General features: G+C 41.3%; 1 protein-coding gene across 5 annotated transcripts in view; it reads right to left on the bottom strand.

The window, feature by feature from the left end:
- Positions 1-452: 452 nt before the first annotated feature.
- FRMPD1 (FERM and PDZ domain containing 1) overlaps positions 453-25,604 on the bottom strand; it is a 185,186-nt gene continuing 160,034 nt past the window's right edge. For 3 of the 5 annotated variants that reach the window (XM_083183482.1, XM_083183504.1, XM_083183515.1), the window contains 8 exons: positions 23,615-23,734; positions 20,929-21,065; positions 19,758-19,884; positions 16,800-16,895; positions 14,796-14,978; positions 12,331-12,475; positions 9,498-10,379; positions 453-6,945 (listed from right to left, as the gene is read on the bottom strand). In XM_083183482.1, coding sequence (XP_083039608.1) covers positions 4,775-6,945; positions 9,498-10,379; positions 12,331-12,475; positions 14,796-14,978; positions 16,800-16,895; positions 19,758-19,884; positions 20,929-21,065; positions 23,615-23,734 — 3,861 coding nt within the window. In that variant the 3' untranslated portion in view covers positions 453-4,774. The remainder of the gene's footprint in view (positions 6,946-9,497; positions 10,380-12,330; positions 12,476-14,795; positions 14,979-16,799; positions 16,896-19,757; positions 19,885-20,928; positions 21,066-23,614; positions 23,735-25,604) is intronic. The other 2 variants (XR_014473468.1, XM_083183495.1) reach the window with 2 other exon arrangements.

Here is a 25,604-nt window from a genome sequence, read left to right as displayed (position 1 = left end):
CCCTAACAAGCTCAATTTTACTAATGTACTTTACACATTGCTCAGGGGAATACTGGAGCAGCCATTAGGAAATATTAACTCTGCTATGGTTTACCTATATACTATGCATAAATAAAAGTTATAAAAATCTTTCTCTGAAGGAATTCAGTTGTCATATGGACATTAGATAAAGCATGTCACCTTGGGCCTTATTTTGGTTCATTATTTCTGACAAAATCCTTCTTAGATGGGCAAAACCATGTGCACTGCAGGTGGGGCAGATGTAACATGTGCAGAGAGAATTAGATTTGGGTGGGGTTTTACTTCAAAGTGAGATCTATATTGCAGTGTAAAAATAAAGCAGTCAGTATTTTCCCTGCACAGAAACAAAATTACTCACCCAAATCTAAATCTCTCTGCACATGTTACATCTGCCCCCCCTGCAGTGCACATGGTTTTGTCCATCTAAGAAGCATTTTGTCAGAAAGAATGAACCAAAATAAGGCCCCTTCTCCAGTGTACTTCACATTGTAATGTAACCTCATTCTATCTTCCATTGTTAATGAAGGCTCACAAGCTTCTGTTCTTCCAGATAATTGGAGGGGAAAAATTATTTTATTGTAGAACATAAAAAAAAAAATTGTAACTTTTATACACATTAGACACTGTAAGTCAGGACACAGAAACATTTTTACAGAACATTTGGTGATGTGAGAATGGGTCCCTGCAACCTAACCCTATTGCCCCTTCTAAGTATTTAACTCTAGCCCTCCCCGTAGCCTAACCCACCCACGCTGCACGGTTCCTGATTAACCAAAATGCTGATCAGGCTGCAGCCAACAGCAGAGGAATAAAATTAAGGCCTAATTTATTCCATGCTACTTTGCTATCACTCGTCCCGATGTACTGTGTGTGTGGGGGGAAGGAAGGGGGGCGGGTAAATGTCTTAAGGTAACTACCAGGTGGCTGGACAAAGGTAATGTATTGAGGGAACCATTACTTTATGTACATTGTGCTACAGTGCCAGCTGGGCAGCCTAAAGCCAAAGTCTCCTTCCTCGCCACCAGCATTACATAGAAACATAGAATTTGACTGCAGATAAGAACCATTTGACCTATCTAGTCTGCCCCCTTTATATCCTTCAGGTAATCTCAACCCTTTTTGATCCTTATTTCTTTGTAAGGATATTCATATGCCTATCTATCCCAAGCATGTTTAAATTGTTCTACTGTCTTAGCCTCTACCACCTCTGATTGTAGGCTATTACACTTATCTACCCTTTCTGTGAATTCATTTTTTCTAACATTTCCCCTGAACCTATCTCCCTCCAGTTTCAGTGCATGTCCTCGTGTTCTTTTACTTCTTTTCCTTTGAAGATAATTTCCCTCCTGTACTATGGTCAAACCCTTGATATATTTGAAGATTTCTATCATGTCCCCCCTTTCCCTTCTCTGCTCCAAACTATACATGTTAAGATCTTTTAGTCTATCCAGGTAAGTTTTGTGATGTAGGCCATGCACCATTTTAGTTGCCCTTCTTTGTACACTCTCTAATGTATTTATATCCTTCTGAAGATATGGTCTCCAGAACTGGACACAGTATTCAAGATTCAAGAGGCCGTACCAATGACCTATAAAGTGGCATTGGGGCAGATGCATTAACCAGCGTTAAGTGCAAAAATGCACTTAACGCTGGTTAACTGGGGGGGATTACGTCTGACCCTAATGTATTACTAGCGCACCTAACGTGCGCTAGTGACAGCCCGCCGAGTTACGCTCGGCGGGGCTGTCCCTGCAATCCCCCCCAGGGATTAACGGCCGGGCGATGTATTAACAGCCTTCAAGGCATTAATTCGCCCCGGCCGCTTCGCCAGCTCAGGGCTAGCGTTGTCCTATCCCCCACTGTGGGGACAACGCTAGCCCTGCTTCTGGCTAGGGCTGCGCTGGAGATCTCGCGTTTTTTGCGAGATCTCGCGCATGCCCAGTAAGCCGGGCAGGGGGGGCGACGGCGAGTGCGCATGTGCGGGGCGGCGAGGGAGCCGATAAGGAGAGCCGTTAACGCTGGGCATAACGGCTCTCCTTATCGGCTTGGGGGATGTTAATACATCTCCCCATAACGAGTGCCCGCTTCTCCTCATTATGCAGGAGAAGCGGGACTCGTTATTTAACAAACGTTAAAAGATTATTGATACATCTGCCCCTATATTACTTCTTTTTTACTGCTACTGATTCCTCTCCCTATGCAACCAAGCATCTGACAGCCTTCCTCATTGCTTTGCTACATGCTCTTGACCAATTCTCAAGTTTACTCAGACCATCAGTCATTTGATTTACCCCTCCTGGTGTGTCTACTCTGTGGCATATATTTGTGTCATCTGCAAAAAGGTATACTTTCCCTTCAATACCATTTGCAATGTCACTAACAAATATATTAAAGAGCACTGGTCCAAGTACAGATCCCTGGGGTACTCCACTGGTAACATGTCCCTCCATAGAATGCACTCCATTTACTACAACTGATTACCGGAACCCCATATATGTGTGTTTAGCAGCATTACAAGGGGAGCTACATGTGTATTGGCCTAGGGCATGTTGAACCTTTAATTAGGGCCTGCCTCCACAGCCTAACCCTAAGTATACCCTAGTGCAGTGGTTCCCAAACTGTGTGCCGTGGCACCCTGGGGTGCCTCGAGACCTTTGCAGGGCTGCCTCAAGTTTGGGGTCCAGGACCAATGCAAATTATTAATGGTCATTGTAATAGGCAAAACCACTGCTGGTAGCTGCCAATCATAAACTATGTGGACAAGCAGAAGTGAATCCAGTCCCTTTCCACATAATTAAACCTAAAGATGACATATTAACACAATTTACTTAATTTTTAAAAAAAATCTCAAATCCCAGGGGTGCCTTGAAAAAATTCTGATACTAACGGGGTGCCGTGATTCAAAAAAGTTTGGGAACCACTGCCCTAGTGCCTAAGCCTACAACATATTAACACAGATATCTGTGTGATTCAAGTGTAATTGGGTATTTGATGCACCGCTGACCCTTTATCCACACTGTAAACATAGTTTATTCCATTCAATGAGTATAAAAATACACATGTGCTTGCCTCCTCTGCACAGTAATACCATATGTTAATGCTTTGAAACTGAATGTTGCAGGCAACGTCAAATCTGACACCTGTCAAAAAGTGTGTAATTAAATTATTGTTATCAGTGACAGAGAATATAATAAGCTATATGAATGTATGCAAAATGCTAGGATACATAACAGGATTTGTAACTTTTTAAATAAGGAACCCAAAGAGTTTTGGAACTAACAGCAGGTACACAGTACAAGACTCAATCCTGAACACTTTCGTAGGGCCACACAATGGCATAGGTTACTGGAATTGTTAACAGGGATTTACTACTTACAATTTAGCTGTTACTTAAAATACTACAAAAAATTATAGTAGTGAACATACTTTTAACAGCTCTGTTGATAAATAACACCTAGGGCCGGATGTAAGAGAAAAATAGATTTTGAGGGCAGATAAGAACCATTTGTCCCTTCTAGTCTGCCGCTTTCTGTGCGGCCACCAGACTCACACCGCATTACATCCAGCCCCTATTATCGGTTGTGAATTAAATCATTTTAAACATTCAGAAGAATAGAACACATACAGTAAATGAAATGTTAACAGTATACTGTTTCTATATTTCCCATAAAAGCAGAACATTGTGCAGTCAGGTGACTATATAACAACATATAAATAAAGGAATTCTAATTCTAATTATTCAAAAAAAATTACTTAAAAAAAAAAAAGTGTATAATAGTTACACCCGGAGTCACAGTTAATATACTAGAATTTCATGTTAGATAATATAGTGCAACTTTCTATAACATCATTTTTAAAGATGAAAAATACATTAAGCATGTATTAGAATTCTTAATAGCAAAATAAAGTTATTTAGCTCTTGAACAAAAATAAAATATAAGTTTGTTCACAGTCAAAATTTAGACAACTTTTTATACTATAGATTGATCTGTAGAATTTTGTAATCTTTGGTGCATTCTGTACATATAAACATTGACATAAATACTTTTTCAACTTTATATAGCGTAAAGCATGTGTGTAAACATTCGATTTAATGGATAATAATATCCAGAATAATGCCATATAATAGATTTTAGGGGCAAGGGTTTAAAAGACTATACAATGTAGTCAATATAAATAAATATTTTAACAGTTTATATATACTTCTTGAGGGCAAAAATAAGGCAATACTGATATTGTGCTCAGCTAATTGTAGACTTAGTGTTATAAATAGGAATAAGTACGTCAGATGTGACAATAGTGAAAAACATTCGTTTGGTCACATCAAATCAGATTACTTTCTAATCATCTCAGACAAAATGGATGCGGCAAGACTCGAGTTACAGATCCAAACATACTATTTTCGCTGCATTATTACAGCCGTAACAGGGAGGCAGTGTGCCTCTGCTAGCCCTGCCCCTTAACCTGTGACATCATGATGTCATAGCTAGGAGGTGGGGCTGATAAGTAGAGCACTGAATGGGCACTGAGCATGGATGCTCCAGATGGCTCTGCAGTAGCGCGGCAATATGCTCTTCCAGGCGCCTTGCAAGCCACATGCCGTTTCTGTGGAGCATAGACAGCACCCTGCTCACCATTACATAAAACACAATGATTTCTCATAGCAAAACTGTGCAAAACTTTGGTGACTTTCTGGTGTTTCTGAAAGTACTTTCACAAGTAAATATATTTATCTCCTTCTCATATGCATCTTTTACAAAGATATCAATGTTCTGAACTGCTGAGTCAGGCAAAAAACAGCAGCAGTAAGCGCAGTGCACTGGCGAGACAGGAGTTTAAAATGCAAATCACGATTCTCCCTCTCTGACGCCCTCTTAGCGGCTTGAACAAACTGATGATAGGTGCATACAAGGTCACGTAGATTTGTTTGGACATCCATCTGACGTTTATTGCACCGCGCGCAACTGGAAAATTGGAGACATACTTCAGTCATGTGCAGGAGATCGAAGAATGTTTCTTCCATTGCCTGGTAAATCTCCTCTAATGTCTGCTCTGGTCTTAGCACTTTCTGTGATGATGACATAATCTTACGAGAAACACTACAAAGGGAGGACTTTTGCTCGGCAAACAGGGCAGAACATCTGTCCTCGGGGTGCATCTTGTGCTTGTTTTTACATTCCTCTAGTATTTTTTGCAGATCCAGTACACTATCTTGTAGTTTGCCAAAGCCAGTTGAGGCATCATGTGTTCTGCTTCTTAAGAGATGAAGAGCTTCACAGTGTTCTAAGGAGGACATGTTGCTATTAGTGATATTTGTGGGATTATGATTATTTTCCAGAAATAAAGGGTTTCCTGACGACACAGGTGGAATTGTTCTAGGTAATGCTGACACAGTCCCACTAAAATCAATAATCTCATCTTCTATATCATTGACCCCAGATCGAAAACAATTTGTATAAGATAACTGGCAAATGCAGTTCCCAGGCTTGGGTACGATTGGACTTTTATCTTCTGAATCATAAGGATTCTGATATCCATTCTCTATACTAGATGCTTCAATGCTCATGACATCTTTATGTTTGGTGTCAGTTAATCTTGGCATGGCCAAATCTGCTTCTCTATAGTATTTCTCTATGTATTCTGAATGTCTATTATAACCTTCATTTGTGCTTAGCTTACAATCCATGTCCTCTTTATTTTCATCATAATATAGTTTGTAAGTATCTAATAGTGTTTCAGAGTAGCTTGGTGGCTCCAGAAGTTCATTCCTACTAATGGAATGTCTCATTATAACAGGTGAATCAAATGCAAAACAGTCTTGCTCTCGGTTTACTAAGAGATGTACTTCCTCCTCACAAGGAGGCATGGTGGGTTCTGCGGCAGTTCCATCTTTAAATGAGTTAACAGAGCAGCTGGTGAAAAGTCCCTTGAAATCGAAAAGTAAATCACTAGCGTTGGTGAAACTAAACAGCTTCCGTGTCTTGGATGTTTGCGGAGAACTTTGATTACTCATTGCTTCTTCATGTGAAGTATTTTCTACAGAATTGATAGCGTCTTCTTTTTCTGTATTGAGTATGGGTGGCACTGCGTCTTCTGACTGAGAAATGTACAGTAACATTCTGACAGTGGGATCTATGGAGTTAATTGAGCCAATGTAGTCCTCAGAAATGTCATTCTCATCATCATGCTCAAATATGTTTTCAAATGTAGCCTTAATATGTTGCACAGAGTTATTTTCTAAGTTTTCTTCCTCTATACAATGTCCATTATTCTCATAAACTGGTGTCTGGCAGAAATGAGATACTCCATTCATAACAGTGTTGTCCAGTTGTAGCGAAATTTCAGATGGACTAGCTCTGCCACTGTTTCCTATTATATTCCAATCAAGGGGGTTTTCCACATTGGAACTTCCAAGTGCGTAATAGTTGGCATTCTGCTCAATGATTCCTGAGTCACTCCTGAAACGAATAGCGGATATGGAAGACAATACCGAATCAGACACTGACTTAGTCTCCATGGTGTCAGGCTCCATCTCCATTAGACTTGGAGAATGGGTTTTGTTTTTAGATTTCCCTATGGAATGAGGTTGGAAAAGTTGTTTGGTTTCCAGTAGAGCAGGTTCACCTTCAATGTCTTTTAAGGAGGAAACAGTAGGAGAATGTGGTTCTACAAGAGTGTGTGACTGTTTCTCAAAGCAACATACATGGTCAGTAGTCTCTAAAGAGTTTGGTGGTGACAAGGGAAATGTGACCTGAGAAGTGTAGTCTGTCTGCAGGAAAGATCTTCTTTTCCTTAACATTTTTGCTGGTCTTTTCAAATATTTCTCCATTTTGCATTTTTCCATACAGTTTTCCACTGATTCAACATGTGGCCCATCTAGTACTGCGATGCCCGGATAAGCAAATGTTGTCTCTGATCTTAGCCCTGAAATTAAATGCACATAGGGAGAGTTGAGAAGGTTTCAACAATTTACATAAATAAGAACAGACAAATTAAAACATTAGAGATGCCAGAAATGATGAAATCTAAAACAATAAGAGGCACGTCAAGACGTAAAGTAAAGGTATAATATGAAAGTACTAGATCTATGGTTTTAATACATTATTACCAGTTAGAACACTACATTTGTAAAACAATGATTATATTACAGTATATGCCCTCTCTAGTACATTTCTGCTGGTGATATTTTGTTCTGAACCCTTTATTTATTAGTAAGTGCCCTTCTACTGTGACATTTTGGACTCTGCCTTTTTCTGCCTCCCATTGTTTATTGGCAGTCTTGTAATCTGTGTCTAGACATTCAGGTTGTAACATGTAAGTTACCTTACTGTCAATTACCTTCTCCCTCCATTACTCCTCATTATACTGCTAACCGGATACCTTATCCTCTTTGTCATGTGTACCCACCAGCACCCTCTCATTTTGACAATGGGGGTTGATGGCCATAAATTAAAAGAAAAAGCAAGTGGGGACTATGGGCCTTATTTAGACCTGATTGCGGGGTACATTTTGTTAGCAAATGGACAAAACCATTCTGCACTGCGGGTGTTGCAGATGTAACATGTGCAGAGAGAGTTCGATTTGGGTGAATTATGTTGTTTCTGTGCAGGGTAAATACTGGCTGCTTTATTGTTTTCACTGAAATTTAGATTTTAGTTTGAACACACCCCACCTATATGTTATATCTGCCCCACCTGCAGTGCACAATGTTTTGTCCATTAAAGAAGGAGTTTGCTTTGCAAACCAACCAGAATCGGGTCCATAATCAGTAACTCTCTCTGCACATGTTACATCTGCCCCACCTGCAGTGCACATGGCTTTGTCCATTAAAGAAGGAGATTGCTTTGCAAACCAACCAGAATCAGGTCAATAATCAGTAACTCTCTCTGCACATGTTACATCTGCCCTACCTTCAGTGCACATGGCTTTGTCCATTAAAGATGGAGTTTGCTTTTGCAAACCAATCAGAATCAGCTTCCATATAACATGGAGACTCTAGCCCAGGGGTGGCCAAACCTGTCCTCAAGATCTACCAACGGTGCATGTTTTCCAGGCAACCTGTGGATCTATAGTAGGAATGAATGCAGCAGGTTTGAAAATGTGACTACAGCTGTGCACCAGCTAGGTAATCTGGAAAACATGGAACGTTGGTAGATCTCGAGGACCGGTTTGGCCAGCCCTGCTCTGACCTGAGCATGAATTGAGACTAAACTTGCTTGTACAGACTTTGGTAAGAGTAGAGAAATGGCAGTATGGTATACAAGACACACGCACAAGCTGTGGTCTAGCACTGCTAAGCATTTGGCTCACCTGAAACTACATTTTCAGAATTTGAGAGAATTGCCAGCATATTCAGGGTTAGAATTTACAAAGTGATGTTCTCGGCAGCACCCATCACTTCCTTACAAGATGCTAATGGTCATTTTGATTAATCCCCTGGCCTTAAGCAAACAATTTAGTGAATCGTATAAACGTGATATATTTCCTCCATCCTTTTACTCAATACTAACTGAATTGAAAAGATCTATTTCTTTCTTAACTGTCTGACTCAGAAATACAAACATTTAATGGCTAAAATGCCCTAGCAGAAACAAAGCCAACTAATAAATTATTATAAAATCATTATCATAACAAAACCAGATACTCACAAAGATATCTGAAAAAATGAAACATACTGCTTTTACATGTAACTGCTTTAATTATTCCATATCAATACAGCTTCTTCATTTGTTGTGTAAAATTACTTTTACTGCGGTATGGCTTATTTAATCCTTAGCTTTTGTACTTGGGATGAATTTTGCTTGAGTTTTCTTATAGGCCCTTATTTTATTCTCAAAATCTGATTGCAGTACAAATTTGTTCTTAAAATGGGCAAAACCTTGTGCCCTACATGGGGCAGATGTAACATGTGCAGAGAGAGTTACATTTGGGTGGGGTGTGTTGAAAGTGAAATCTAAATTGCAGTGTAAAAATAATGCAGCCAGTATATACCCTGTACAGAAACAAAATAACTCACACAAATCTAACTCTGTCTGTACATGTTACATCTGCCCCACCTGCAGTGCACATGGTTTTGCCCATTTAGAGAACAAATTTGTACTGTGAACAGATCTTAATGAGGGCCATAGTGTACTTGGCATAGAGGATTAGTATTCTGGTGTGTTAAAGTATCTAAACGAAACTATTTGGAGCAATTTGAGGTATATGTGGATACATCTGCGACCCATTATATTGTTACTACTGGACAATCCATTGCACTCTATAATAACTAATACATATGTTGTATATATATTATGTTTACACTATATACACACACACAGACAGACAGACAGACAGACAGTCTGTCACCCTGTAAAATAAATGTCATGATAATGTGTCAGTTATCTCTCTTTGCCACACATCAGAATGACAGGGTCGGCTGCAAATGTACCAATGCATCACCAATGACAGTACGTGAAGGATATTTAATAATTTACCCGGAGAGCTTAGTGTGGGTGTGATTCTGTCAGTAGCATCAAAAAACTCTTCTTCAGAACTACTGTCACCAAAACCAGGAGGAGGATCAAGGATCAGACTCTCCACTCCATCATTCATTCTTCTGTTACCACCTTTCTTCTTTAGTTTAACCTGTGCTGGAAGATCACTGACACAGTTGCTCTCTGGGCTACTAGGGATGTTCCTGTCCACACTGCTGGCAGGGGAGACATTTGAGCACAGACTGTAGTATTCCATCATATTGTTTTCTACAAACTGACATCCAAAGAAGCCATGCAGGTCATTGTCTTCTCTGTTCTCTACCTCTCTGGGAGATCTAGCATGCGCCTTTTCATCTCTTTCTGCTTCTTCTCTTCTATTAGTCAGCTGCAAGAAACACAGTAATGGATCTGACTCCTGGCATCCATCTCCTTTGCATTTTATTTCTGGATTATCAGTGAAAACACAATGGTCTTCTGTAGACACAGCTTTCAAAATGGGATTATAAAACTGGAAGAACTCTGGTCTACTAGAAGAACATGTCTCTAGGTCATCTTCTTCCAGAGCATCAATGGAGTCACTGGACCAGCTGATTTTGTATCCATGGCTTTCTGTGTTAGCTGAGTCAGAGGCCTCAGAAATGCTGTCTCTGTCATCGCTTACACCATCACAGCGACCTCTCTCTTGATCATCAGTTTCTTTTGTGTCTTCCTTTTTTTCAAGCAATGGGCACATGTCTTCCCTATCCCTGCCTTCTTCTTCCTCTTCATCATGCAAAGGTGTCAAGCTGTGGTACTTTAGAAACTGTATATCTGATGAGAGGTCTAGAGAAGAATCAACCTCTGAAGACTCTTCTGAATCACTGCACGCTCTAGATTCATATCCTAAGAATAAGATAACAAATAAAGGTAAATAAAAGGTTCAGTGTTTCAGTCAAAACAAATGCCCTGCCCTATTACCTACACCCCTCCCTAACCTCCCTCTATATAGGAAGCAACAGGGTGCAGGGCCATCAGGCAGCAACATTGTAGTTAGCAGGTTGCTTGAAGCCACAAGCCCTGCAGCCAGTAGCACAACTGTACAGCCACCTTACAACCTTAATGCTACCTAGCCTCTTTAGGATGCTCCAGGCAGAGCTCTGATTCCCTGAGCTGCTGTATGGACCTGCTATTACATGAAACTGCAATGCTGCAATTCTCAATACTGATGCCCCTTTCACATCGTGAATATAACCCGGGTCAATCCCAGGTTGCCAGGTCGGCCTGCGTCTCTGTGTGATGTGAAAGGGCCTTTAAAAGTTTCCCGGGTCCAGCAACCCGACATTCCAACCTGGGTTAAAGGAAGGGTTAATCCCGGGTTGGACCCGGGTTGCTGTGCAGTTTAAAAGGGTAAACCGGGCCCTGTTCACGCTACGGAGGAGACAGCACTTGGAAACAACGTCACCTCCAACTGCTGCCTCCTCCCCCATTGAGAGGTGTGTGTGTGTGTGTGTGTGTGTGGGGGGGGGGGGGTATGAAGAGGAAAAAGAGAAATGGTGGGGAGGGTAACCAGTATTGCAGTAAATCAATGCCCAGCGGGTATTGAGGATGTGTAAAATACAGACTAGTAGAAGACAATATCTTTATAAGTACCAGGTGGTGGTTTCAAAGACCTTAAAAGTGGAGGGGTCAAGTGACTTAATATAAACGCCCCATTTTTTGTAAAAAAGTGTCCACTCCAGACTTCAATGCTGGAAATACAGCCCGTCTGTCATTATATAAAGTGGTAAGTCTTAACATGTCCCAGAAGAGGGGAATTGCCAGAGGTCCAGTTACAAAGTTTGGTTTTCTTTGCAATAGTGACTATGACTGTCAACAATAAAATTATATTATTTTTATCTGGACCAAGATCCAATTTTGTAAGATTGGCACATAACAGTGCAAGGAGCTTGCTGGTGAGGCATAGGTGCAAAATATTATGTGTGAAATATATGTTTCCCCAAAATCGGCAAACTTTAGGGCACAGCCAAAAATAGTTAAAAATAGCATGGGGGTGCTTACATTTAAGACAATCTCCCGACTCCTCCACTATCATGTGATGTCTACGAGTTTGAGAGATATAGACCTGATTAATGGTTTTATGTACATCATCAGCAGCAGAGAAATCTCAAAGTTGAGTTATAATGTTTAAATAGGTAATCAGTGGAAGATATACACGTTCCGTCTTTACTCTATGACGTTACAGGTTGCTTCCAAACCCTAGATTAAGGTCTAAACTTAGATATTTAATTCAGCGAATAAAAATAAAAGACAGCAATGTATGGATGGGATGAGAGATATTAACATCTGTTTGTTGGATTAAGATAGAATGGACAAAATTAGTGAGTTGGAGATACAGTACATAAAGAATTGTCTACGCAGTTCATACAAAGGGGCAGATGTATTAAGCCTGAATTAGAGATAAACTGGAGATAAGGTGAAATGAGATACAGCACCAGCAAAACAACTCCCAGCTGTCATTTTTAAACATAATTCATTGGCTGGTGCTTTATCCCCTTTCACTTTATCTCCAGGTTATCTCTTCTCCAGGTTTAATACATCTGCCCCCGTGTTTGAAAGAGAAGAATAGTTCACTAGGCATCAAAAACATCTTCCACCTGAGCTATACCTTTATTTCTCCAGTGTTTAAATTTAGTATCACTTTTTCCTGCAGGATTCTGTGTTCTAATTTTGACGGTTTAAGAAACCACTTTTTTTTTTTCATATATACTCTATAAGAAGCTTAGCCCATCTTTTCAGTCTAAAAAAAAGTGGCAAATTGTACACAGCTTGCCTTTTTGTGGAAAGGTTTCCTTACCTTCTTCTGCAGATATCCGATGGTATACGCTATTCCCCGGCCACTCAAATATGGGTGCACCAGAACTGACAAACAGCTTGCAATAGCCAGAGATGAGACATGCAATGTCCTTTGCATTACTTGACTCCAATAGCAGAGATAGTGGCTTGATAAAAGAAAATGTATTGTTGGTGCAACAAGAAATGTCAATAAAATATCTAAAATATGTTGGAAAACAGAAATTAACAGTTTTTTTCATGAAATAATAGATTTTTCAAACATGACAAAACATTGATCAGTGAAGGATAATGGGCCAATTCAGACCTGTTCATTTGGAGATGAATTCGGCCCAGGTCCCGATTATGTGCAAACCCTGGAAGAGAACGGCTTTGGAGGGTTTCAAACTCGCCTAAAAATGCCTAAAAAATGGCTTTAATTAACATATAGGGTTGCATGAAATCCTGCAGGTCCTGCTTCTCGCAGGCTATTGCATTTATTGGTACTTATGTAGTATCTGGGCGTCCGATTTTGTGATTGTATGCCTTACCTTAAGGCATACAATCAGATGCGATGCGATGCGATTCGATGCGATTTTGCATAGGATTCAATGTTAAGAAGGTCCTGTTCATTTCCCCACTATCCAAGTGGGCATAGAGTTGATTTTATATAGCGTGGCGAGCGCAGCGAGCCACCGAGCCCAAAGCGTGGCGAGTGAAGCGAGCCCCGCGAGGGGACGCATATTTCTTAAAAAGTATTCTGTGTCCCCTCGCAGGGCTCGCTACGCTCGCCACGCTTCTGGCTCGGTGGCTCGCTACGCTCGCCACAGGTTTATATCCAACTCCATGCCCACTTGGATAGTGGGGAAAGGAAAAGGACCCCTTTTTCCCATTGAATTCTATGTTAAAATGGACTCAGACCATTTTAACATTGAATAATATGGAAAAATCTTGACCATCGCATCGCATACGATTTGGTCGCATGCGATGCGATGCGATCCGATTTCTAAATCGGACGCCCAGATACTACATAAGTACCCATTTATTGTATAGAAAGAATCACCCTGGAACCTTGGGAGCTAGCTAGCGCTGATCAGGTGAAAATAAATGTGGTTACAGAGCTAACTGAGTATCATACAAATAATGGCTGAGGGGCATAGACGTGTGCAGCACATTAGATTAGGGTGTGCGATTCTAGCATTACCACTTTCTCTGACAGCCATGGCATTTTATGTTCACTCCTGGGTCCCATCCTCAAGATACATCATAAAAAAGTTAAAATATCCTGACAATTTTTTGAATAATCCATTATCCGAAATGTTCCGGTCCCAAACATTTTGGATAAGAGATTCTCAACATGTACCTGATGGCTGTCTGTTCCACCTGCCTGGCGGTCACTGTATAGGTGTTACTTCATGATTCGAGGCACAAGACACGGGTCACAGAAGGACTGTTGGATGGAATCTACAGCCCTGAAGCCGGCCACCAATGAGAAAATAAAATGGAGGTGTCCACTCTATCTGCAGGAATGAATACACTGAGCAGAGCTGCGAATCAGCACAGCTGTGCAGGTGATACTACCTTGTGTATATCTAGCAGAGTAGTGGTATATATATATAAATGTATTGAAATATTATTTTTTTATTATAAGTAACGATAATGCCTATGCTAAAGAGCTAATTCAGCAAACCTGCTTTTGCTAATAGTGATTGTTGCGCGACTGCTCTTAGGCAAGCAGGAGGCTTCATGCAAATGCATTGCATTTCTTTGATGCATTCGCATTTCTGCAATGCGCTTGCAATTATACTGCAATACTGCAATCGCATCACTGTGAGAGTCTGGGCGTGCTGGGCGGCCCCTAGCATGTGGGAGAAAGCAGTTGCAGGTTTGCATTTTAGCAGAACTGCAACTGAAGCTGAATTAGGCCCTGATTCTTTTATTATAGATTCTGGGTGTGATTCTGGTTGGTAGCATACAGGGCTGAAATCATTCGATGGTCACCGACCATCGAATGATTTTTACCCTGTTCAAACATCTAAGTCAGTCTGGGCTGACTTAGACTTGTGGCATCCGGTCCAAGAACGGGGAGATCCTGAGTTCACATGGGGTAACCCCAGCATTTTCCTGGGCACACCAAGCATTTTCGTGGGTATGCCCAGGAAACGCTGGGTGTCCCCATGCATACGCCTCCTGCCTATCTTAATCCCCCCCTCCCCTCTGTGATCGCCCTGACGGCTATTCAAGTCGCCAAAGGCGCCCGCACAGCAGCCTTGCACAGCAGCCCTACACATGTGCATATGGGAATATACACATGTGCAGAGGTTGAACATAATTCCCTGATGTTCCTTTAATTCATTTGGAAAATGCTGGCAAGAAGGGAGGCCTGTGTGATATGACCATATATATATTATTCATCTTTCCCACAATGGGAAAGTAAAAATGTATTTTCCATTTACTGTTCATGCAGGGAAGAATCTGAATTACAATTACCTTGACATCTTGCAGATAGACCTTCACCAAGCTCACTTTCTCAGACTCTGGGGTCAGCTCTATTCTGCTGATATTGATGAATTCAGCTAGTGTTATCATGATATTCAGTTTGTTGTTAATAATCTGACTGATACCGTACTTGGCTCCAACAAGAAGAGTAACATAGGACTCCCTGTCCTGCAGCTGCCAGAAGACAAAATGTATCAGTGTTTTTCAAGACAATGTTGTTGACCTATTGACTGTCCACCTAGGAACTGTTGACCCTCTGATTCATACCTGCTGGAACACACAGGGGAAATTTACTAAGATCTGAGAATGCGGTTTATTTACTAAGCTGCCGTGTGTTTAGGATTCATATTTCCCGATGGTGAAGTCATTCGCATTTGGCCAACCCTGGTGCTTCTATGTGAAGGAGTATAAGTTAAAACTGAATAAGAAATGGCTCTTGTACCGATCCTGGTTCCAAAAATATTGGGTACAAAAGACATAGGGATACCGCTGGCCAGGGCTGTTTAGTTGTGGGCTTAATCCTCAGCCACAGGGACCAATAAAAAACAGTGTCCCCCCGCTGTGGCGTTATCTTACTATGGAGCCCGATGCTGACTTTAAAAATACGGGGGATCCCTACATATTTTGTCCCCTATATTTTTGGGAACCAGGATCAGTCCAAGAGATCGATGCAGGTTCTTTAAATACAGGAACCCACACCATTTTTTAAAACTCATTTACATGCATGCTTCTGCAAACTCGGCTGTCAAAAGATGGTCTACTTGAGATTCATATTTTGAGCTGAATTATTGGCCAACTTTGCCCATACGAATGATAGTAATTTTCAGTGTTGTCTTGAGGCCTATGGGAAGTCCTGCCGAGTTTATCCAATGGTGTTTTGATTCATACTTAGTTCTACAGTAATGAACAAAATAAGAAGAGTTTTAGTCAATTTCTAATGAGGGATTTCCGTTCGAGAATAGGACATTCTCACCCATTCAATCTTTGTAAATTTCCCTTTTAGTTTCAGCATATTTTAGGCAACAAGCCCTTTACTCAGCTGGGGCCCGATGTGGTTTCCACATATTCAACCAACTCTAAAAACATAAATTTCCCAGAGTTATCTTACAGTAATTGGAGCCATCTTCCGATAACATTGGTTCACTACATCCTATTACTTTCTATCGGAGTAGGCTCTGGAGTGCAAATAGGGGCCTATTCAGTTCCCTTTATGTCCTTTGGCTCTTAGTATGCACACACATGAAGTCAGTTGATGACGAGTTCATCTAGATGTTGTGGGCTGATATTTTTGGGAAAACAATGTTCCAAGAACCCTGTAGAGTGCACATCAGCACTATATATTTTCTACACAAGATAATACATATAATAGAGGGTGTGGGTGAGGGGCTGATTGTCAGTTTGAATGTCTATCTAGTAACCAGTGTCTGACTGGGTTTGAAGGGCCTATGGGAAAGCAGTGATAGGGGCACTTGTTTAATGGTGTGGCCAATCTCAAGAAGGGCTGTGGCCAGCTGCCACAAGGGTTTGGCTAACCATTATAGAATGAAAAGTCTGGGTCACTTGAAAAGTAAATACAGCTAGGTGCATGCATGATAATAAACAGATTATTAATTGTAGAAAATACACCCTAATTCCAAAAGGAGGTGGGGTCCCAGGCAGTGGGGCCCAAAGGGGGTTTCCCTGTGGGTCAGTCCAACCCTACTAGTACCGCTCCACAATCCCAGGCTGCACCAATTTGTCTTATGCAGAGGGCTGTATATAATTCTACCTGCAGACATATCTTCCTCAGATTCAGGTACCAATAGGTACACTCTGAAAATGCAATAGATGTTAGGCTGAGAATTCTATTGATCAAACCCATCCTTTTGATACATTGAATCTAATCTAGCAGAAACATAAAATTAACAAATGTGGTCCTTTGCATGTATACAGTTGAAATAACAAATAATATGTTTCACCAGAAAGCTGCTCATAAAATAATTTTGAACTACATACCATTAGTGTAGCATTAAATATTTTCCCTCCATAGGTTTTTAGTTCTCCCAGAATCTTTAAATATTGTAGCCGAACCTGAGCTGCAGTTATAGCTTGCTAGAATGAGGGAAAATATACAAGGAAAAGTTACTTTGCAGTGTCATATTCGGAAAAATAACTGAATTTTATTTGGTTGTGAGAACAGACCTGCATTTCATATTCATCTTACATTCCAAGATATATACACGCATGCGCAGATCCCCCACCATTGGAACGGGGCCAAATTTGGCCCCTTCTGAACAAGCCTGAATCAGGTTAATGGTGTATTGAGAACTCCTGAAGAATATGTCAGCACATTGCACTTTATGGTAGTGTTTCCTGTACACTTGTTCGCAGTATTCTCCTCTCACTGATTTGGCACGTGGCACAGGTGTGGGACTCTGGCTGCTGTTTTTCAATATTGAATCATTCATATTTTTTTTGTATTTTGTCACCTGGATCACTCAGAGGATTATTCCAGGAAATTATAGCATTTTGCAACAGAGTATTGCACTTTATCGATTTTATTCTTTGATTCATAAGCACTTAATATACTACACTAGATGGCACTGTCTTCATACTCATTTTTAAGATGTTATTTTATGACTGATTGAACGACGGTCTATTATCTGATAATTTAGTAGCCCCCTGTATGTACCATGGGTAATGCAACCATTTGTTTTATGGACTAGAGATTATTTGTACCACAGAAAGGATATTTTAAAGTACTCATTCAGATCACATTAGGTGAATCACTGGTCACTACCATTGTTCATACTATATATAGAGCCATATGTATCAAGCTTCAAAAGTGATAAAATGGAGAGTGATAAACAACCAGCCAATCAGCTCCTATGTGTCATTTTTCAAACCCAGCCTGTGACATGTCTGGCTGTTTGTCACTCTCCATTTTATCACTTTCTGAAGCTTGATACATCTGGCCCATAGTATGCAGTATATTAATTGCATGCAGATTTGCTATTAAACACCAACCATCAGACATTATAATTACATCCCTCTTTGCAAAAAGTCTACAATTCCATACCTCCCAACATGACCCCCTCCAGGAGGGACACATTGCTCTGTTTCTGGACTTCCCTCATAATGTATGATTGCCATCACCTGTTTCACACAGGTTAATTGATAAGAAAGGTGCTTCAAAACAGGTAATGGCAATCATTAATTAAGGGAGAAGTCCAGAAACAGAGCAATGTGTCCATTCTGGAGAGGGTCATGTTGGGAGGTATGCAATTCCAACTGCCATGCAAATGTCAGGCAGTAAAAGGACCTGTGTGCACTATAAATAGTTTCACTTTGTGTTTCAACCCGTTTGTTTGGTCCAGAATAGGTATTTCAGGTAAAAGTGATCTCCCCCTTCACTTGTCTATTGACAGATTAATATGAAACACTTCCATACAGATATGACGGAAATAGCCATTTTTTACAGATAACTAGCAAAGACCTAGGGGCAGTTTCTGTACAGGTTGAGTATCCCTTATCCAAAATGCTTGGGACCAGGAGAATTTTGGATAACGGATTATTCCGTATTTCGGAATATTTTAATATTTCAATGATGTATCTTGAAGTATCCTGCATTTATGTTGTACATATACATCAAACACATGAAATAAACACAAATATATATTTTATTTGTGCATAAAACAAGGTTTCAAAACCTGAAACAAAGTTTGTGTACAATCTCAGGCACTGAATTTAAATGCCAAGCAATAATTGTCTTGTACATATATAGTGCCAGTTACATATCATTCCCTCAGTAGTGCTGTTACAGATGTCCCCAGTAATGCCAGTTACATATCATGTCCCCAGTAGTGCTTTTAGAAAAAAAAAAAAAAAATTTGTTCACTTTCTGGAATGTATGGTTTTCGGATAACGGATATTCGGATATACGGGATACTCAACCTGTATAACATCAAGTAGATATCGTAATTTATTGCATCATATCAATGCTATAGTAGTGTTATGTAACCATTCAGTAATACTTTACTAGTCTTAACACAACCTCGAATAAGCTTCCCCTCTGGGTGATTGAGAAACAGCATTTCTGGTGAAAAATGGTGGCACTGGTAAAGTGTCTTTACACTTGTAGTGCCTTGGGCTCCAGTAACCGCCCATGTCACAGTTCAAGAAGCTGAGTGATGGGGAAGGAGCAGTGAATCATTATAGATCATTGCAATATCTCCAGATGGCAAAATTAAATTAAGATGTGGAAACATGGCTTAATGTGGTCCTGGAGAGGCGGGGGAACACCTTTCTCTCTGTCAACTAATTACTCCCCCCTCTCGTCCCTCTATCTTATTAGGCAGAATCAGGGCCAGTGGTAGGGTTTTTGGCACCCCCCCGCAAACTAGAATGCTTTTCTGTTAGAATGACTATGCAGGGCCAAGGTGGAGGTTGTACAAGTTCCACCTCACCATTACAGGTTTTAGTCCGTGCGCAGAACGGAAACAAAACATTTCCATTCTTGTTTGAATCTCTCTCCTCATACTAGTGAGTGGGGAAGTGATTCTAAGTCCAATCAGGGGCAGCGCTGGAGAAATCTTAAGGTGGCCATACACATGCAGATTTATCTGCAGATCTGTCTGGTTGGAACAAAAACCTGGTTATGGATGAGAGCAAATAACAGCTGACCATTTGCTTGGAAAATTGACAAACTGTCACTCATCCACAACCATGTTTTTGTTTCAACCAGCCAGATCTGAAGATAAATCTTACTAGTGTATGGGCACCTTAATACTTTTCCATGGTAAATGCTTTGGATACAGCAAAGAAGTAAGAAGCCCTTTGTGAAACATGGCTTTTCACTGCTGCATGAACAGAACCTTAATATCAAGCGCATTGCTTTATAATCCTCTGACGTACACATGATAAACAATTCACAGGTATTCCTGCATTAGAGAAAGCAGCCACCATGATAGCCACCTTTTGTCTTGGCTCAAGAATACATTGGTTTCTCTTCATATGAAAGCTAATGGCCTTCTTTATGTCCTTTCCTCTCATGTTTCGCAGTAAAGTCGGTGATAGAAAATTATCTATTCCCCAATCTTTCCTGTGGGAAAAAGACAACATGTAGTGGTTACTGGAACATACTATACTAACAGAAGCACTATCCAAAGGGACCCGTGACTGAATAAATATTGGAACAGTTTTATAAAATGTTGTAGGATGGTTGCTCATAGTGAGCAATATGTTTTTTCATGCAAATTTTAAGTTATGGATATAATTATAGGAATGTTATAAAAATATTTTTTTGCAGCAAAATAGTCTCAAATTAAGAACAAAACCAATACCATGATATTGGGGTATTAGAACATTTTATTTCATGCAGTTACTTTCAGGACAAGAACAAGGCATCACCATATTTAGGGATGGCTTTAGTGCAGGTACAGATCCATCCTTCTGAGCAGAAAACAGTTTGGTCTATTCTGAGAAAGCCCTACATCACTGCACAGTCAAAAGGTCGACCGCTATTGGTCAACAGTCAAAAATGTTGAGGCATCAAAAAAGGTCAACATGCATTAAGTCGACATGGTCAAAATGTCAACACAAGCAAAATGTCAACATAAAAATGTCGACATGGGTTTTTTGTGTTTTTTTTGTTGTTGCCTATGTCTACATAGGTCAACATGGACCGTATAAGTGTACCACGTCCCCTCTCGCCAACCTAATGTATGTTGACCTTTTTGATGTATTGACCTTTTGACTGTCGACTTAGACCCTCTCGACCTATGACTGCATTCCCTACCAAACCTGCACATACTTATAAAAGGCCTCTGCGAGCAAGGCCTTCCGGAAGGCGCCTCAGCATTGACGGACACCAAACCGTGGCTGCACCCAATGCAGTGATGTGTTTCCAACGCTAACTACTTGCATTCATTAGAAGTACAGGCATGTTTATGGCAGTGTATGCACTCAAATCAATGTAATTATTGTAACCGAATTGGAATTAAACCAGTATTGTCTGCTTGTAGCGAATTTGGACACAGCTGGTAGTCATGTATAAACGATGTGTACTTTTCATGCTATCATGGCAGATAAAAACTGCACAGCCTTATAAATGTTTGAAAATGCAATCCCCACTTACTGCACTTACTCAATGTACTTGAATGATATCTTCTGCGGCTGGCCACAAGTATGGATGCGCTCCTGTATGTGCAAGGCAGCCAAGCGTAATGCAACACTGCATTTCATCTCCATTGCAAACCTCTCTTGAAGCACATCACTGCAGCTCTTCAGGGGAAAAAATAAATCAGTATCAGGCCGGCTGAGTGCATTCAACTTTCTAATGCCTTGTACACATGGGGTGATGGGAGCAGTGTGCTGAGTGATCTAGATAAGCACAGACCACTCAGCACAGATCACTGCACCAGCGGTGTGTGCTGAGCGATTTGTCACGGACAGTGTTCTCAATTGAGAGAACACTGATGATGATGACTAGATGTATACTGCAATGCATTATAAGCCTAGTGAGGCGATGGTGACGCATGGGCATCAGCGTCGATGGGGGCCTCCCACATGGAGCGATCTGTTCTTCATTTCTAAAGGGGTGTACATACGTGGTGATGTTGCAGAGCGATCTGAGTGATGCAGATCAGTCAGCAAGATATGTGTCAGCGCTGTGTGCTCAGCGATCTGTTAGGGCCAATGGTCTCCGGTGAGAACACAGGCGATCTGAGTAGATTTACAGCATCTTTCATGCATGATCTACAGGTACATCACCCGTCAATATCGATATGCGGGGCCACGCTTTGCTATGGCCCCTATACACGGAGAAATGTAGGGTCATTTTCTATGCGATCTAGTGAAATTAATTTATATCACTTAGAAAATGACACAAAATCCCCAGTGTCTGGGCCCCATAAGTGATCTAGCCAGATCGCTTAAAAAATGGGTCTGTAATCGCCCCTGTGTATGGCCCATAACCTTCAAACATTCAAACTCAAAACATATATATTTCAAATAGTTTAACTTGATAAACTTGTTTGTGTCCAAAATGCATACAGATGCTATAAACATGAGACTACTGTCAGGTGAACAACAAGGCTTGGGAGACATAATAATATGGCCCTAGTGAGTGTATGCACATGGCGTCAGCGCCTGACCAAATTTGGAGATCTGTGGGCATCTGAAAAGTAAGTATGGACTTACATTTCAGAGCGAAGGCTGAAGAAATCATTGGATGGTCATCGAATGGTTTCCGCATGCCGTATGCGAGGGGATGTGTTCGCTTATGCATGCTAGCGATGGGATACGGGCACCGGGCCAATTGGCTGGGCGGTATTTACCTGTTTTCTAGGCTGTGATTACACGCAGCCTAGCGAACAGGTCTGAATCAGGCCGATACAGATGGAGTTCCCTTAGCTGGCGATCACTGGCGGAGAGGCGCTCCATCTGACTGGGACGTGCGAGCCTCTCACACGCGTGTCCCTGTCAACATGACCACGAGGAGTGCTTTCCCTGCCTGTCTCCACTTCTGGGGGGGGGGGGGGGGCGGCTGCGGGGGAGCTGCAGAGGGTGGTGGAGGGCTCGTCAGAATGGGGCATGTGAGCATCTCGTGCGCACGCCGGCGACTGGTGGTTGCCGATTCTATCGCCAGGAGCAGCTCCGACGGGAGCAGCTTCAACTAGGGCAGCCAGGGACCGCTGTGAATGACTGAACAGTCTCTGAAGAATATGTGTGTGCTTATAAATAACTTATAAATAGCTATATGCTTATGCTGCAAACAGCTCCTGCCATATACAGGTTTAATAATTTTAGATTTGTGAATATGTGAACATTCAATAACGGGCCTACAGTAATTCCTCACTTGCTCCACCAAGCCAATTTCAACCTAAGAGAAGCTACAGTATCAAAATGATGTCTACACAACCTATAAAAACATTTTTTTTACCTAATTGTTGCAATTTTTGCATCAGTTCAGAGGATTAGTTATGTGCAGTGCAGTGCATCGGGCAGCCAATCCCTGGCTGATTCTTAAGCTTGTGATTTGCATGGAAAACCAGACCAAGGACATCTAAGGTTGATGGAGGATATGAAAATGTCTAGAGAGGCCAAGTAATTTAAACAAAGACCTCTCTTTTCACTGAAATTTAAATAAAATAAAAAAATCCTATCATTATACTCCATTGATTTCAGTTACTGTATCGCCGCACTGGGCATTCTCTGCAAATATGCACATACTGTATGTGAGACATCTAACAAGCTTGTGAATGCACTGTAGACCTGAAAGCCCAGGTTTGCTCTTTAAAATAGCAAAATGAAATGTAATTAGAAAAAGCAATGATTTGGAGTGTGAGTAAGGATTAATAGAAAGGTGTAGAAGATATGGAGTGGTTATAGAGGAAGAACTGCATTTAAGACATATTGTTAAGGGTAATAATGGGCCATACACACAGGGGGGTTAAAGCCTAATTTCTAATCTATATAAAGCGCTTAGAAATTAAGCATGGATCGCTCCTTGTGTAAGGCCCCCATTGATGGTGATGCAGAGTCCTACACGGCACATGATTTACTTACTAGATTTATATTGCATGCAGTGTAAATCTAGCCATCACCCGTGTTCTCTCAACTAAGAACACTGGCCATGACAGATCGCTCAGCACACATCGTTGATGCAGCGCTGTGTGCTGAGCGATCTGTGCTTAACTAGATCACTCAGCACGCTGCTCCTGTCGTGCCATGTGTACGGGGCATAAGCATATATAAGAGAAGATTGCAGTAGTCAAGGCGGGTGATAATGAGATAATGGATAAGGGGTTAGTAAAATACCAAACAATTACCTGTAAAAAGAGATATTCAAAGGCAACTGGGTCCTCTTGCAGGAGTTCAAATGGATCCCTGGGTACGAAACAGACTCTGAAGAGACATCTGTAGTCATGGGACTCTTTCTTCTGCACAACCTACAGGGCACACATTGAAGTACAACTCACTTCTGAAGTATTGGTTTCACTTAACCACTTATCTGTATTATTCACATTTATAATTAAAACATAGCCCATGTGTATTTAAAAAATAACATCACACATGTTTTATTCTAATCATTCAGATGACAAATAAGATGCTTTGTAAATCAGTGCCTGTAGGTTCAGCACGCGCTATAAACACTGTGGCCTAGCATTTGCAAAATGACAAAGTGAAAGCAGAATCCACAGATCATAACCACAGAACTTTGCACCTCAGCACAGAGCCAAATTAACAATGAGGCCATACCTTCCAAATTTCTCGACAGGCAAAGAGGGACTCCTGCGCAGGCAGAAGGCATGCACCTGAAATTAGGGGCATGGTTTAGCCAGCAGGGGGTGTGGCCTGTAAATCGCATCATTGTGGCAAGGCCACGCCCCCCATTTTGGCTGCTGTGGGGGCCTGACCAGCTGCTATGTAAGCTGCTGGTCAGCCCCCAGCCCCTCTAGGACAGGAATAGACATGCACACAACATCTATTCACCAGGTGACGGGGGGAAACTCCCAACTGCCCCCCCCCCCCCGCTGCGGGACAATGCCGGCGCAGGGCAGGGCGCGGGAACATCCCCCCAAAAAATGGTTTGTTCCCATGGAAAGAGGGACAGTTGGGAGATACGAGGAGTCTACATAAAACTAGGCCTAACATAGTAGCAGTATGATGATGATGAGGCTATGATGATAAGGCTGCCTACTAGACCACAAAGTTGGACAAAAATTAAAAGTATTACAATTTAATTTCTATGTTTCTCACAAAATTGTGCAATTGTTATGTGGTAAGGGGAATATTGGGCTAATAGCGTACGGGGTACATTATACTTGCCTACCATCCTGGAACAAACATGATTCTCCTGAAAATCGGATGCCACTCCCAGCCCTCTGTAATGGAGTGGCAGGCGGCAGCAACCCCTGCACCGTCTCTCCCCATCCACTTACATAGCACATGTGCCTAATCATGATATCATAGCCCTGCTCCCTGCTATACAATGGGTGGATCCTATTAATTGCAAAAGGTGCACAGTGCAGTTTCTACACCATTTAAATGCTGGCAATGTGACAGGGGAAGCAGCTGGTATCAGCCTGAATTAGCTCAAAATTGCTTGCTACCCTTTTGTGCAAATTCTGGCTGCTTTAAAGTGTGGCTGCTGCTTTGATGATCCACCCACACACCATTACCGAAGTTCCAGAAATCAGGTGAACGCGCGGAGGTGGCATCTTAGAAGTTCAGCAACTGGCATTTGCATTAATGGCAACAAGGATATCTCTCTCACAGTCATACTTAATTTTGTGAAAGTCATGGGCGCGGCGCCCCCTCAGATTCTAGAGCTGGCTGGTTCCACTACTAAAAAAAAGCCAGCTTTGCGGGTGCTTGTACACCTCAATACATTCCCGTCACAGAACTGTACTGTACATGCGCAGTACGGGTCCAGCAGATGCATGCGACCAGATAGCCACTTATATGGCATATAATGCTCCTGCAGTGTTTCATCTGCATGTGTGCTGTAGCAAAGTTGTTTTATTTTACCATGTCATAAACTTTAAATAGTTAATAGGTACAGTACAGCAAATTAAATATTGTGTAAATCGAACATCACCAGCCTCTCATATACAAGTATATAGACAATAGGCTAACATTCCAACATTTACTAACATGCCTCCATACAGGCAGAATACTCACAGCGTTATAAAGTGTAGAGGCTATATGAGATTAGATGGAGGCAAATTAAACTATACAGATGACTATTGTGCCATTTCCTGTATTAGGGGGGTATTCTATCTGTGCTGATATTTCCCGACAGCATTAAAGGGTGCT

This window comes from Crinia signifera, chromosome 1, assembly GCF_055691185.1.
Source record: "Crinia signifera chromosome 1, ASM5569118v1, whole genome shotgun sequence".
NCBI classification, from domain to species: domain Eukaryota; kingdom Metazoa; phylum Chordata; class Amphibia; order Anura; family Myobatrachidae; genus Crinia; species Crinia signifera.
Note: the sequence above shows the minus strand (reverse complement) of the source record. Positions and strands in the feature narration are given on the sequence as shown.